The 15,386-nt window shown below is 31.4% G+C and overlaps 1 protein-coding gene across 1 annotated transcript in view; it reads left to right on the top strand.

Moving 5' to 3' along the window:
* Positions 1–15,386, top strand: part of LOC136979855 (proto-oncogene tyrosine-protein kinase ROS-like) — a 140,265-nt gene that overhangs the window by 26,982 nt on the left and 97,897 nt on the right. The window contains exons 3-5 of the mRNA XM_067275876.1: positions 4,582–4,641; positions 11,498–11,527; positions 14,606–14,666. Coding sequence (XP_067131977.1) covers positions 4,582–4,641; positions 11,498–11,527; positions 14,606–14,666 — 151 coding nt within the window. The remainder of the gene's footprint in view (positions 1–4,581; positions 4,642–11,497; positions 11,528–14,605; positions 14,667–15,386) is intronic.

The following is a 15,386-nucleotide window of genomic DNA, read 5'->3' as shown; positions in this document are numbered from 1 at the left end:
ATATGACGTTAAAACAGAGTTTTATGTCGTTACAAGCGGGTTTTTTAACATTATCTAGTATAGTAAAGTCGTGGGACCGATAAAAATTTGACGTTACATTAGGGTTGTCGTTACATCCGATGACGTTATAACGAAGTTAGATTGTAATTCGGAAAGAACTCAAATGATACAGAAATTCAACGGCAAGGAAAATGTAGCAGTGGCGTTCCGAGAACGGACTAGGGGGACTAGGCTAGTCCCCTAAATTCTTGAAGTACCGTCTGAATATTATTTTTAATGCATTTGTATTTTTTCGTGTATTTTTCCCATCCAACATCACCTCCTTTATTTCGAGTTCAACTCTTTCACGAACCAACATGTACTGTACACCCCTCAGGGCTCCTTTAGTTGACTCATCGACAGGACTAGTTGGCAAACACGTGTTCCTGTCATACTGTTGTGTTTTGTGCGCGTCCAGACGGTTATGTAATAAGAGCTTTTGTTTCCTGTGCTTATTGAAAACAACATTGCATTAGTGATTATCTTAAAACATCTAAAAGTTTTCATCTAAAGTGTGAATCTACTTAAAAGACGGTATACGTGATTAGAATGCTTTGAATTCAACATGGAAGAGGACTCGTTAGGAGAAGCGGGTCCCTCGCAGCCAAACATAACGCAGTTTGAATCTGTGAATGATGCAGCTGATATAGGCGAATCGTCACAGCAGAGTGAAGACAATTAACAATTTCTGTGCTGTATTCTGGATCGTCTGCTTAAAACGTCGTTTGGACCCTTAAGCTTCCAAGAAAAAAATTATCTATCAACGAGTTGCTTAACTTTTCCGGCAACATTTAAAACTGCATGTGACGTCATCTGTGTTACGATATTTTATTAAAAAACTTTTTATATTTTTAATTATTATAAAATGGCAAAAAGTTTAGTTTTTAGGATAGAGATGGTTCTACAAAAAAAAAAAAAAAAAAAAAAAAAATTGCAAGTGATAATAATGAGTAAAATCGTCATTTAGTCCGACCTACTCGAGATATAATACACGACCCTTCTTTATCTTCCCATCCCGTCGACCTTTAACCGCCAAAATTTAATAGCATCAATCCCCTTATTACACGAACCTCCCTGCAAAATTTCAGAAAATTTCGGCAAAATGACGTGAGTTATTAAGCTTCAATAAAATCGTATCCCCACACATACAGAAAAAAACCCCGAGTTTTTTTTTCATTTCTCGACGTTTCAAGGTCTATTGAATCCAAAAAGATAATCTCGAGGGAGGAGAATTCATTTATTGACGGATAGACATAATTTCCGTCAGTTATATATAATAGAGCCAGGAAAGTAAAATTAATGTGAAATAAAATGAGTTGTTTCCGTTTAAATAATAATTATTACAATGTATGAAAATGGGGTATCTCACATCTGATCTCTTTTGAAAATTGTCATTGCAAGCCGCTGAAAGGTAGGTACTCCGAGAAGCTTCGAATATAAAGGCATGGATAATAAAGTTGAAGGATGAGGCAATTGAGATTTTTTTAAACTCTTTCCGCCCTGTGGGTACTAAGAGGACCTCTTTAAGCAAGCCCATTATAGTTTCGGCCAGGCCCACAATGGGGCGGCCGGGTGGCGAGGGACGGGGCCCGACATATCCGGACGAATCACCCCCGAGAAATTCCTGGGGATTTATCTATCCGTCCGGATTCGAACCCGGGATCACAGAGCGGTAGGCTGCCACTTTGATCGCTCGGCCATCCGGCCGATCTGAGAGATCCGAGATCGAATTCACAATCGAAAACCCAATGAATTTTTCATAGGGCAATCCGTCTAGATATGCTAGACTTCGTCTCTCATGAACCGCCCCATTGTGGACCTGGCCGAACCCAAGTTGAATATGATTAAAAGATCCTCTTGGTGCCTGTAGGGTGGAATGAATCAAAAATGAAAAAAGGAGAGGATAATAAAGTTACAAACAAAAAACGCGAAAATCTACCTACAGTGTAGAAGTGGCCGATAAACAGGAAAGGAAGATTTAAAAATAAAATTTAGAAGTTAATTAATTAATGAATTCTTGAAAAATTTATTTTTTAAATTCGTAATTTTTTTTTTATTCAGACCGCTAGGGGGCAACATTCATAATCGTCTGCTTCAAAGTACGAACTTAGAAATTTAGTGTTTTTCAGTTTATCCATTTATCTTTCGAATGTATTATTCATTTTAAATCTTTAGTTTACTGAAATTACAGTTTATCTTTGAAGCTTCAATAAAGCACAAGTTGATATTAACTTCCTATTTCTTTCTTTTTGTTCGTAGTATGAATAGTTATGGAGCCGTATTCTGGTCACTTATCTCTCGTCTCTTCTTTCAGAAACGAATGACGTCAAAACGAGAGACGAAATTCGTCTCTCGGAGACAGAGGTGATAACTTTTAACGATCTCATCTTTATTGATAACGTCACGATTCTACTAGGTTGATTGTGTCGGATTATCTGCGCGCGCAACATATCACAGAATTTTAACCAATGAAATTGTAAGGTTTTCGAAATTGCAGAATAAGAAAACATAGAGCACGTGGCACGACAAGAAGTACATAGAGCATGTGGCAGACCAAAATGTCTCGAATAACGTCAGCGACTCTGGTAATGTTATCTTCGGAACAAATGAAAGTTTTAGTAATCGAGCTTCAAAGTGTCCATATTTAGTTAAGGGAAAATTAGATGAAAATATTTCAAAAAATACTTTGCAAGACGGATGGCTAGAAATAAGAGATAGAATCAACAGTACAGCCAATGGTCCACTGATCGAAGTGGCATCATTAAAAAAAAAACAAAAAAATGGAGTCAGTGCCATTCCAGAATTATATGTAAAGCGGCCGCTCTAAGAAAAGACTTCCGAGATTAGTTTTTCCGTACACATCTGTTTGTGAGTTTATTTCAATAATGAATGTATACGTCTAAAAGAGTAGGATTATCTGTGTGCAAGCAAGTGCTGTCACTTTCCTTATTGTATGGGTGTGAAACCTGGGCATGGCAGAAGAAAATTTGAAAGTGGAGTGAATACTGTTGAACCGAGAATGCTGCGTGCGGTTTGTGGCAAAATGCTCATGGATAGGATAAGGAATGAAAGGATTTACGAGTTGTGTGAAATGCAAAAGCAAGCGAGTGGGCACAAGGGAGGTTGCTAAGGTGGTTGGGACGTGTGGAGTGTGTAAGCAATGAATGACTGTTAAAGCGAGTCTGTGTTGGTGAGGTTTGTAGCAAGTGATCTAGGAACCGCCTGCCAAAGAGATGGACACATGATGTGCGAGATGCTTCGATTGCAAAGAATATTGTGAGTATGCATGGATGAAGTTGGCATAAATGTGTACAAAAGGCCTCAATGAGTGCAGAAGAAGCGAGAGAAGTATGTGTGGATCGAACAGCGTGGAGACAGCTCATTCACTGCCAACCTGAAAGGGAAATGGCATGTATGTATGTATATATGTATGAATATTACATATTAATAATTTTATAGGATCTCAATTCTTATATTAAAACTAATATGTAATTTTACCTTTGAATTGGATTTTATAAAATATTGATACAAAAAATGTTTTAGTGACATTATATCATTATTATTTTTAAAATTTTTAACAAATGAGCTATCAAATTGCTTTTATATAAAAAAAGATCAAATCATATGGTAAATTTTAGTAGTACTTCAAAAGGATAGCTCTCCCAATGTCAATATGTCAACAAACTATAAATAAACTTTTTTGTTTTGTAACCTTATCTTTATAAAAGTAACCGGATAAACTTTATATTTTTTAGTTGTTTTGTAGTTATGTTTTTTACATGAATTACGGGTAATGCAATAAATGATTCTGTTTCAAATCTTATCTAATGAGGGAGATAAGGACTATGTTAATTTATATGTTGATATACATGATGGTACATAAACAACTCCACAAACCTGATTGAATTTGATTAAATTCTAAATTAATAATTAGTAATAATTAGATATGGCTTAACTGTCTGTTTCTAGATCAATTACTTTGTATCTAATTATCAACTTAATCTTATTATAGCCTTATATTTATATATATATAAAATGGAAGACAGAAATATTTCATATCTGACATGTTTTTATTTCTTTATCAATCAATTAAAAAGATTCTTTTTTATTTTTGTGTTGTAAAATGATAATATAAATTGTCTAGCTCAGTGATGAACAACCTTTCTTAAATGTAAACTTCACAGGTTTCTGGTAGGCCATTTGCAGTTTTTTCTTAGAATTCCAGGTTTTAAGCTTTTGAGTATATAAACTTTTACTATTTATTGAAAAGGATTTTATGGGTTTTATCATATTAGGCCCAATATATAAAATATGTTTGTTTTCAAACTGAAATTTGAATAATTATTATTCAATAACTTTTTTCTATACTACTATTTCTAAAATATTAATAATAATTAGTTTTACTGTTATAAAATTTATTTTTAAAGTAACATGATTTTATTATGTAAGATTTAAAAACTTTTAAAATTCTTTAGCAGTTTGGAATAATTAATATTAAATCGTAGAAAATTAAGTTATACTTTATTTGTTTTTTCTTTTTAGTGTTCTGAAGGATGCAATCATTGGAAGAAATCAATCAATTCATCTTGCAAGGAAGTGTGTGTAAGTATGTCTTTCACTCATTAAGCCATCATTCATTAGTTGGAGTATGAATGAGGCCACTTTTCCCTTTTTTCAGTGTTTTTAAAGAATTTGATATTATCATATAAACACTTTATTTAACAAGTCTAATACCAATATATATGCCGAAGACATTGTATGTATCTTATTACGAAGGACTAAAGCAAACCAGAATGATGATCTCAGACTTGTTCAATTGGGAAAGAATCAAGATTGATATTTTTATATATGTATGTTGATATATATATGAAAATTTTAGCTTAAATATTATAATTTTAAATGGCAGATGAGATAAATTGCATCTTTAAGTCTGGCAGCGTTAGTGCCATCATATTGGTGGTTAAATCAGTTATGGTCAATTCATCAATAGAAGGAAACGAGTTTAGTTCACTTTTATAGTTAGACTAAATTACTGAGCAGCGTTATAGTTTCTCTGCCCAAAAAGAAGAAACATTTGATTCATCAACTAAGAATAAACAGGCTGTATGGTATGAACATTTTTAAAGAAAAGAAATGAGATGGTTCTTTGAGACATATGGAATTTTACAAAAATTTTTAATCTTTCGAAAGTAGTAAGACTGATGATGATTTTGCCACACAGCATTGTAGGGCTTCCCTTGCATTGCTTAGTGGCAAAAGAAAAAGATATTTAGCATGATTAAAAAAAGTAAGACTGAGATAGGAACTTCCACTCATCCATATCACAACCAGAAAACACTGTCCTTAGTAATTGCAGTGAAAGTCAATAAAATGACTGTCATAAGTACACTGTAACAAAAGAAATTATTAACAAAGCAAAACATTGCACAAAAGCATATAACAGGAGGCACTCATCAGGCAATAACAAGACTCATGACACATCAAGATGGTACATATAATAAATTTAGATGTACTGTACATTTATGATGTGTCCTGTAAAATACTTGACCTTTTTTTAAATTGTGACGTTAAAGAGTATAAAGCTATTGCCATTCTATTGATAGCATTTATGGCAATAGCTTTATAAGCTATATGCAGAGATAAAATTAAATTTTATTTATGAATGGTATTTAATATAAACATTGTGCAATATCAATGTTAATAAAGAATTTTTTCACTTTTTATGCTGTCTGCATTTTTATTCAAAAATCATAATTTTTCTATCAACATCCCAGCTATTCTCCATTCTAAAGATTGGCAAGTATGTACTTAGCAAATGCACTAGCAATTTAACAAGGGTTCTTTCATCAGTTTGTATATATTTACTGTTATTAATTTCTCAATACAAATCATAAGTATTTAAAACATACAGTATATCTATTCTACATAATATTAAATACTAGATAGATTAGAAGCGTTTGTTCTATTAATTTTATCTAGTATTTTCAGTAGGCTATTAAATAAACTTAGTTGTTTAATATAAAACATTAAAAGTTTATTTTTTCAGTTTATAGAAATAAACCTAAAATAATTTGTAAATTATTTCAGTTATATGCTCTTTTATACTTATAAGCAAACTGATAAAATTATACCATTAATAAATCAATAACTAATTATAATAATAATGTCTATTTTTATTTCTGTTAACCTTCCAGGATAGAATGATTTTAGTTTTATTCAATTATTAATTTTAATGATTCTGTTGATGATATAATTAATTTTATGACTTCAAATAACTCAGAGTAAACCACATCTTCTGTACCTTTACCAGCAACAAACAACACTTTTTAAAACAAATGTTTTCAGCCACTTTTAGAGGCCTGCCTTAAGTTTTATATTTAAGTGGGTTCTAGCTTTAATAGAGGTATTGACTCAAATAATTCATTTACTGCTATGAATATATTGAATTTTTTTGATATTCTACAATCCAGAAGGAAATATTTCTTTAATTATTTAAATAAAACAAAACTGTTACTTTTATTTTAACCCTAGATAACTAAATATTCATCTAATAGACTACCCACCCCTGCCTGTTTTGTGAATTCGAGATGTTCCTGTTGCGCTCACAGTACCTCACTCACAGTACCTTCATAAATAGTAAAATGAGTTATCCAAAGGTGATAAGCACAGCTGTACACTTGTTACTTTTTGAGATTTGCTGTAATTGCCGTCTAACAGTCAAATGCTTAGTGAGAAGTTTGAACGTGCAGAACGTGCAGAAGTTTGGACGTGCAGAAGTTTGTGTTAAGGTACTTATGAATCTTTGTCCCAGATGGTGGCACCGACCTGGCGATGTATATATACTAGTTGAGATGTTGGTCGCCAAGGCAGAGCCACTGTCTGGGACAAAGATTCACAAGTATCTGCATTAATACTATAATCAGCCAACTATTTTGAATATTTTTGCATTTTTCCTGCATTTTATTACTATCCTAAATATTTTTTATGATGGATTTGATAAAAGATCAAGAGAAAATTTTGCAGTTTTTGAATGAATTGGACAATGCACAATTGAAGAGCAGGATGTATTACAATCAAGCTCCAAACAAGAAGATAACTATGAAGAAGAAATTCATAACCTAACTGATGAAAGTGAGCAAGAATCTGCATTATCTTCTGATGAGGAACTGAATATTGATCACCAAAACTGTAATCAAAGATTTATTATTGACTCTGATGACGATGCCATGCATCCACCTGCGCGTCAGCAATCACATTCACGACACAATCCATTGCTTGTAATTCATCCCTGTAAAAATTTCACATATAGTAAGAATAAACAGAAATGGTCCACAAATCCATGCATTCACACATTTGTACAGCTGCTTGTAATATTATTAGCTTTATACCTGGTCCTGTCATTGAAGTTAGAGATATATCAAACCTGCAAGATTTATTTCATTTGTTTGTTTCTGAAGAAATGATCAATGACATGGTTTACTACACCAATGCAGGTTGTGTATGGCATACACCAAAGGAGACCATTGCTGCTGATTGAATGGTCTCCTTATTCAATCAGCAGCAATGAAAAACAATCATTTGCCTACAAGAACTTTATTTCACAACAAAAAAAGTGGTTGCATTTTCAACGCTTATATGAGTGCTGAGAGATTTAATTTTTTTATAAGATGTTGCCGATTTTATGACAAGAGTACCAGACAAACAAGAAGAGGTACAGACAAGTTTTCACCATTCAGAGAATTTTGGGAAAAATTTATACTTAATTGCAAGAAGTGGTACAGTCTGAGTCCAAATGTCACAGTTGATGAACAGCTTGTTGGGTTTTGAGGATGCTGCCCATTTCGTATGTATTTACCAATAAATACGGGATCAAGGTCGTGATGCTAGCTGTTTCAGATTCAAAGTATGTTTATAATGCCATGCCTTATTTGGGTAAAGGTACAAACCCACTAAATGTACCACTAGCTACCTACTTCGTAAAGCAGCTTTGTGAACCATTAAAAGGTTCAAATCGCAATATAACTATGAATAACTGGTTCACATCAATTCCTCTTGCCTCTGAATTGCTGCAGCCTCCTTACAATTTTACAATTGTTGGTATATTGCATAGTAACAAACGAGAAATTCCACAAGAACTTAAAAATTCAAGGACAAGAAAAGTAGGTACTTTGTTATTCTGTGTCATATAAACCCAAATCAAATAAAGTTGTATATCTTCTTTCTACCACTCATGATCAGTAAGATATCAATCCTATGACCAGTGGTGTAGCAGTAGGGGCGGAGGAAAATTCATCGCCCCCTTATTTAGGTATCTCAATTTAAAAGACTAAAATATACAGTAATTCTAAAGAACTTTTCAATAAGAACAATCATCATTATTGTGTATTGTATAGGTGTATTGTATTATTATTATTTATTGTGAAATTTTTCCACCCCCTAAAAGTGCCACCCAGGGCGGGCCGCCCCTGCCGCCCCAATATGCTACGCCACTGCCTACGACAAACAAGCCTGAGATAATCCATCATTACAACAGGACCAAAGGAGCAGTGGCTACCATGGATATATTATGTTCAGGATGAGTACTGCTTGTAAGACTTGTAGATGGCCACTTTGCTTATTCTTTACAATAAATGCATATGTTATTTATGTGTCAAATAAAGTACGACAGCGGCAAAAATCCTTCACACGAAAAGATTTCGCATTAACATTGGTAAAGCTGTGGTTGAAAGAATGTTACAATATGGTAACTTTAAGACATTCCATCAAAATAAATATTGAAGATATTTTGAATATTGAAAAGCCCACAGAAGACATGACTAAAAGTGTGGCAAACAGATGCAGAATTGTACTTTCTGTCCATCTAAGAAATGCAGAATGACAAAGTATGCATGCAAATACTGCAACAAGGATATTTGTGGAGAGCACACTTTTAACATCTGCCAAGAGTGCAAATGCTGATTTTTATCACCTTTCTATTTTTTAATTGAAATATTATAATACTTCTCTTAAGATACCCTAATTTGTTTAAAATAAATACAGGAAATATAAAAATATACTTGTTTTTAATTCATAGTCTATGAGTCGAATGATTAGTTACAGAGTAACACTGATTTAAGTTCAGTTATCTAGGGTTAAGAAACCATTCCTCATAAAATGTTATATTTTATTTTATTATTGTTAATTAATAATAATAGCAATTAAATCTTCAAGTGAGACATTTTTTAATTGTTATATCTAACTTGTTTTTTTAATGTTAGTTTATGAACCAAGAATTTTTCTAATTTATTGTAGTCTTTCTTACTTACTTAATGTTATCAGTCAGTTACTGTTATCAGGTTATGTTAGTCCCAAAATAATTACAAATAATGGAAATAATCCATACCAGTCATTTAGTTGAAAGGCAAATTTAAAAAATTTGAATTTTCACAAAAAGAATATTAATATATTTAAAAATTAACACACATTTAAATTGTCTGTTAATGTTATAAAATTTTTTCTCTCAGTTGATATGAAAGATATGTCAAAGACTTCTTTATAAAATGTTCCCTAATAAATAAAATTAATTTTTAAAAGTAAAATTATATCTAATTTACTGTTTATAGAATGAAACAAATTACTTTTAATAATAATGCAGTTATAAGAACTATGATTATGTAAATCTTGTTTTAAAGTTTAAATTACATTTTTGCAAAATACACTGGACGACAAAAAAAATAACGCACCATGAAGGACTTGTTGGATTTGAATAAAAATTGGTATGTTGCATCATCATAGCTAGATATGTAAATGATTAGCTTTTGGGATCAGGTTCTTGTGTTGTATCGCCGCCAGAGGGTAGAAAAGTGCTTCCTCTGTCTGGTATAAAGGTGCACGCTGTGACGACTTGTGCATATGTCCTGTGCTTGTGTTGATGGTTGTGACTTTGTTGAGTGACAGACATGCCTCTATGACACATTCGACGGCCTTACACTCAGTTAAGTGAGTTTGAGAGAGGTCGCATCGTTGGATTGAGAGGAAGAGAATGGTCATATCGCCGGATTGGCTGCCATCTGAACCATTCTGATGGAAATGTTAGGATGTGTTATGAGCAGTGGGGATGTAGGGGAACGCATGAATGGCAAACAGGCTCTGGACGCTATCGACAGACCACCAGGCGGGAGGATCATCTCATTGTACGTCAAGCCCGGATAGCGCCTACAGCTTCATCGTCTACCATTCATGCAGCAGTGACACCTGCGTTACAAAACCGTGTATCCAGCTGCACCATTTCCAGGCGCTTAGTAGAAGGCGGATTGGTCTCCCGATGGCCAGTATGTGTTCTACTATTAACAGCCACTTACCAATGCCTCCATCTGCAGTGCTGTCGTGCACGACAATCATGGACAGCTACCGACTGGCAGCATATTGTCTTCAGCGACGAATCCTGCTTTTGTTTGGGGGCTCACGATGGCTGTGTGACGGTATGGTGGCCCGCTGGTCAAGGTGTCAACCCAGCCTATACTGTGGAATGGCACACGGGCCCAACCCCTGGTGTTATGGTGTGGGGAGCCGTAACATACGACAGTAGGACACCTCTAGTTGTCATGCGTACTACCCTCACAGCCCAACGATATGTGCAATACAACCTCCGGCCACATGTGTTGCCCCTCATGGCAGGGCTTCTGACAGGCATATTCCAGCAGAATAATGCCCAGCCACACACTGCAGGGTTTCCCAAGCATGCCTACATAACATTGCCACACTTCCTTGGCCTGCGCGGTCTCCAGATTTATCATTAATCGAACATGTGTGGGACTACCTGGGACGCCAGCTGTGACAGCCGCGGGATCTGACACATCTTGAGTCCCAGTTGCATCACGTGTGGACAGATATGCCACAGAACATTATATGGAACCTTTATGCCTCCATGCCAAGGCGTATCAGCTTATATCCGCACTAGAGGCGGCACAACGGGATATTAGTGCCTGCACTGTATTGAACATTACTGCACAATAAAGTATGTTTTTGCTTTATGGTTGCAATCATATATCTTGCAATCATATATCAAATTGGTATATGACAATGTCACATACCAATTTTTGTTCAAATCCAACAAGTCCTTCCTGGTGCGTTATTTTTTTTGTCGTCCAGTGTATTTGAAATTTATAATTATCAAAATAAGTATAACTTGATTCAAATTAATTGTATAAAAATTCTACAAAGAATTTTTAAGAATTTTAAGTCAATTTTTTAAATTTAGAATTTTTGACATTCTTAAAAAATTATTATATATGATACTGAAATATAATTATTTCAATAATGGTTTAATTATTGGTGATTAATGAAAAAAGTAATAATAAAATTTTCCATCTTAACATTTAATGAAACAATCATTAATAGTTTATTTTGTTAAAAGTTTAATGATATCTAAATCATTATTTTCTCATATGAATATAATTTTTAAAAATTTTTTTAACAGCAAATTTCAAAGAACTCCTCAAATCAATGGGTAAGTGTAAAATATTTTTTATTGCCTTAACTCAATATTAAAAGTACATAGATTTAAGATTTAATAGATCATTTTGAAATGACATTAAACCAATAAGATTCAACATTAATATTTGCTTTCCTGTAAGATAAAACTTTAGAGATGTTGAAAAATATGTTTTCAATATCTCCAAGTTTTTAATTTAAATTTTTCATGATTATTTATTTATTCTGATAATACAAAAAATGAACACTGCACAAACATTTTCCAAGTGCTTCAGAGTTCTTTTTCAGGTATGACTGAACAGTTACCCAATAGAATGTTATCGGAACTAACACCTACTTGTAAAAGTTAGTTTCAATAATGTTCCATTGGATAACTGTTCAATCACACCTGAAGAAGAACTCTGAAGAAGTTGGAAAACATTTGTTCAGTGTTTGTTTTTTGTATTATACTCACCAGAAATTGGTTCTGTGTTTGTCGTACATATATCCCTGTGTGTATATTTTAATGAAAGTGTTTCTGTTATCTAGGTAGGATCTACTATAAAATCACCATATCTTGATATTTCTGCATTTTTTGCATTAGAGAATTTATCATTTAGAATGATATCTAAGAGAAAAAAATATAAGTAACATTGCTATAAATCTCTAATGCATTCATATTTTATTTTTATTTTTTAACATATTAGAATTAAAGGAAAATTTTAAATCATCCAAAGTCATTAAATGAATAAAAATTTAATATATATACTGTATATTTTCATTTCATAATTATTTTAAATATATTTCACAAATAAATGTCTATTATATTTATTTATATTTATATACAGGGTGATTAAAAAGTCACAGAAATTTAAAAAAATTAAAAACTCACAAACTATTTACAATTAGATGATGCGGTTTTCACAATAATGCTTAGAAAGAAGTGGGATTTTTTATGCATAAATTTTTAGTACCAAAATAGTTACATTTCTTGCCATAGGTGGCAAGAATAAGATTACACTTGATAACATTACATAATTTGTGTTGTTGTTCTAGAGTTTACACTAAAAACATTTTTATTTTTTTATTCTTATTTTAAGAAATTTACAAATGCTTTCAGTTTCTTACAGAGCCATCTATGGCAAGAAATGTAACTATTTTGGTACTAAAATTTTTATTCCACTTCTTTCTAAGCATTATTGTGAAAACTGCATCATCTTACTGTAAATAGTTTGTGAGTTATTAATTTTTTAAAAATTTTTGTGACTTAAATTACCCTGTATTTTAGACATTTATAAATATCTATTACAGAAATATCCATCAACATTAGAGATTATATATAATAGTTGAATAAAGTTAAACAATTACATAAATTGAAAAAAAGTAATGTTTATTTAAATTATATTATAAATTTAATTTACTTATTAATTTTTTGAAACAAATTGTATTTTAAACAAAATTTTTAATTATAAAACATTCTTTATTTTGTTGTTATAATTTTTTTAATACTTTTTGTATATGTGATTGCAAAAATTATTATTATTGTGTTGGGTTATGTGAGATATACTTGGTTAACACCGGTGGCTGTGTACTATGCCAGACCAAAGTCAAGGCATAGTAACCAAAACAAAAATTAAAGAAGTGTATCAGTGTGTGTCTCTGTATTCAGGAATTTCCTCACAATATGACATGTATTCAATATAGTGGCCTTCTGTAGTGTGATGTATGTATTTCTATTCAATTGTAATGTGCCCAGACTTTTGTGTAGTGTGTTTAATTTATCTTTAACTTGATCACATACAACTTAGTCACAACTAATAATGCTAGTCGTAACTAAAAAGTTTTTGTATGAACAATATCGATAACTTATTTGCATTAAAATTAACACCCGTCTTGCATCTTTCTTTAATGTTTTTCTGTTTAATATAGCTAACCTTAAAAAAAGCAGTACCTTTATTTAGAATTGTTAATTCTTACCATTTTTTAAAGAAAAGTTGTTGAAAAAATTATATTTGTTTATATTTTTTACTGAATTCTTTTTAAATTATTGAAGTTTTAAGAATTTATGTCTATAATGAATTTAATTATGATTGCAATTTATTTTGATTTTCTGCTTCAGTTAATATTCATATAATTTAGAACTATGATCTATAATTTGAGTGCTATTTATTTATGATCATAGTTAGACAATGATACAACTATTAAAAGAAAGGGTCAAATGAAAGTAAATGGATCTGTAAGTAAACAATAATTTGTTATGATTAGAAGTCGATATAATGAAATTTTATTAAGGAGTAGGCCCTAACTATGTAATGATGTAATAAAAATTCAGCAATTTTACTTTCCTTATTATAATATATTAATAAATTTACAGTGTTATGTAACATTTTCTAAAATTTAGTTACATAACATAAATGTAGGATTTTATTAAATTTGGAATTGACATGATTTATTTAAAATTCAACATTCAACTGATTGCAGCTGATACAAAAACAATTCAATTTTTAAAATAAAAATAGTTTTCATATTAAAAATTTATTTATAGAAGTATTTAATAAATTCAGATTTGTTAATTTCATAAACCTTAGATGGATACTAATTTGTATGTTAACTATACAAATGCTACAAATTGCCAATTGCTGAAAAGTTGTTAGCTTGAATACATTAATGAATTTATAAATTATATTTAGTTATATATTAATTTAGTAGAAAGTTAATAACGATTAAAATAATTTAGTATTTACTCAATCTTTGAGAATTTTATTTCCAAATATTCAGAAATTTTTTCCAGATTTTTTAAAGATACTAATAGTATTATTAGTTTTGGTATAAAAAAGTAAGCCATATTAATCTACTTAGTGGTAATTATTTAATTTTGTGATGAGTTTTTATTTTATATAAAATAATAGAAACCCATCATAAAACTGTCCATTAAAAAACAAAATAGATAAAAAAATATTGCTCTAACAATCTTAATAAGGGACATTTCCTGTATTCATTGTAACTGAATGGTTAATTTAATCGCAAATTAATTTTTTATGAAATTTTCCTATTTTTAAATAAAACTTTATTAGTATGATTTAAAAAAATATAAAAACTTATATTTTAATTTTAGGGTTTATACTGCACAATGGGTTGTAACTTTGCAGTTACTGCATACATTCAATCATTGAAAGGTAAACATTTATTTTTAAAGTATTTTTAGTACTTTAGTTTGTATTTAAATTGTTGTTTGAATAAATATATTCATACAGCAATTACAAATACAGTGGAACCTCGCTTAATGAGCACCTCACACGACGAGTATTTCGCATAATGAGCAAAACAAATTGTAAAAATTTGCCTCGCTTAATGAGCGATATTTCGAATAACGAGTGACAAGGAGAGGAGATGTCCTGAATTGTGCACATGCGGTATGCTCCATCAGTCTGTTTAGCACTCCTTCTGCTAGCATCTTAGTGTCGCTTGTGATCACATATTTTTCCAAACTTGTGTTCACACATATTACTTATAAACATCAACAACCATAGCCCATTTATATAATAAACACTCCAAACGATATGCCAAATTCTTGGGTCATTTAATTTAATGACCGATTCCAAATTAAATTTTAGAAATGTCTGAATTAAAAATTAAAGTTCGAAATTGTATTCGAATGTAGTTAGCCTGACGATGGCTCATGGAGTGGGCCGAAAACGTTTGTTTTTGATTAAATTTAAACGTTCTCAGCATCAAGGTGTTTTTGTCTTATGATAAAAATTAACTATTTATAATTATTAAATTTAATACGAGATGGAAACATAACTGCCTACCTCTAGTCAAATTAATTAATTTCTAATATTTAATTATAGCCTTTACATAACCCAAGAATTTGGCATATCGTTTGGAGTGTTTAT

The sequence above is a fragment of the Centruroides vittatus genome, unplaced genomic scaffold, assembly GCF_030686945.1.
Source record: "Centruroides vittatus isolate TY-2023 unplaced genomic scaffold, ASM3068694v2 contig_651, whole genome shotgun sequence".
Taxonomy (NCBI): Eukaryota; Metazoa; Arthropoda; class Arachnida; order Scorpiones; family Buthidae; genus Centruroides; species Centruroides vittatus.
The sequence above is the reverse complement of the archived record's forward strand: the minus strand, read 5'-3'. Positions and strand labels throughout refer to the sequence as shown.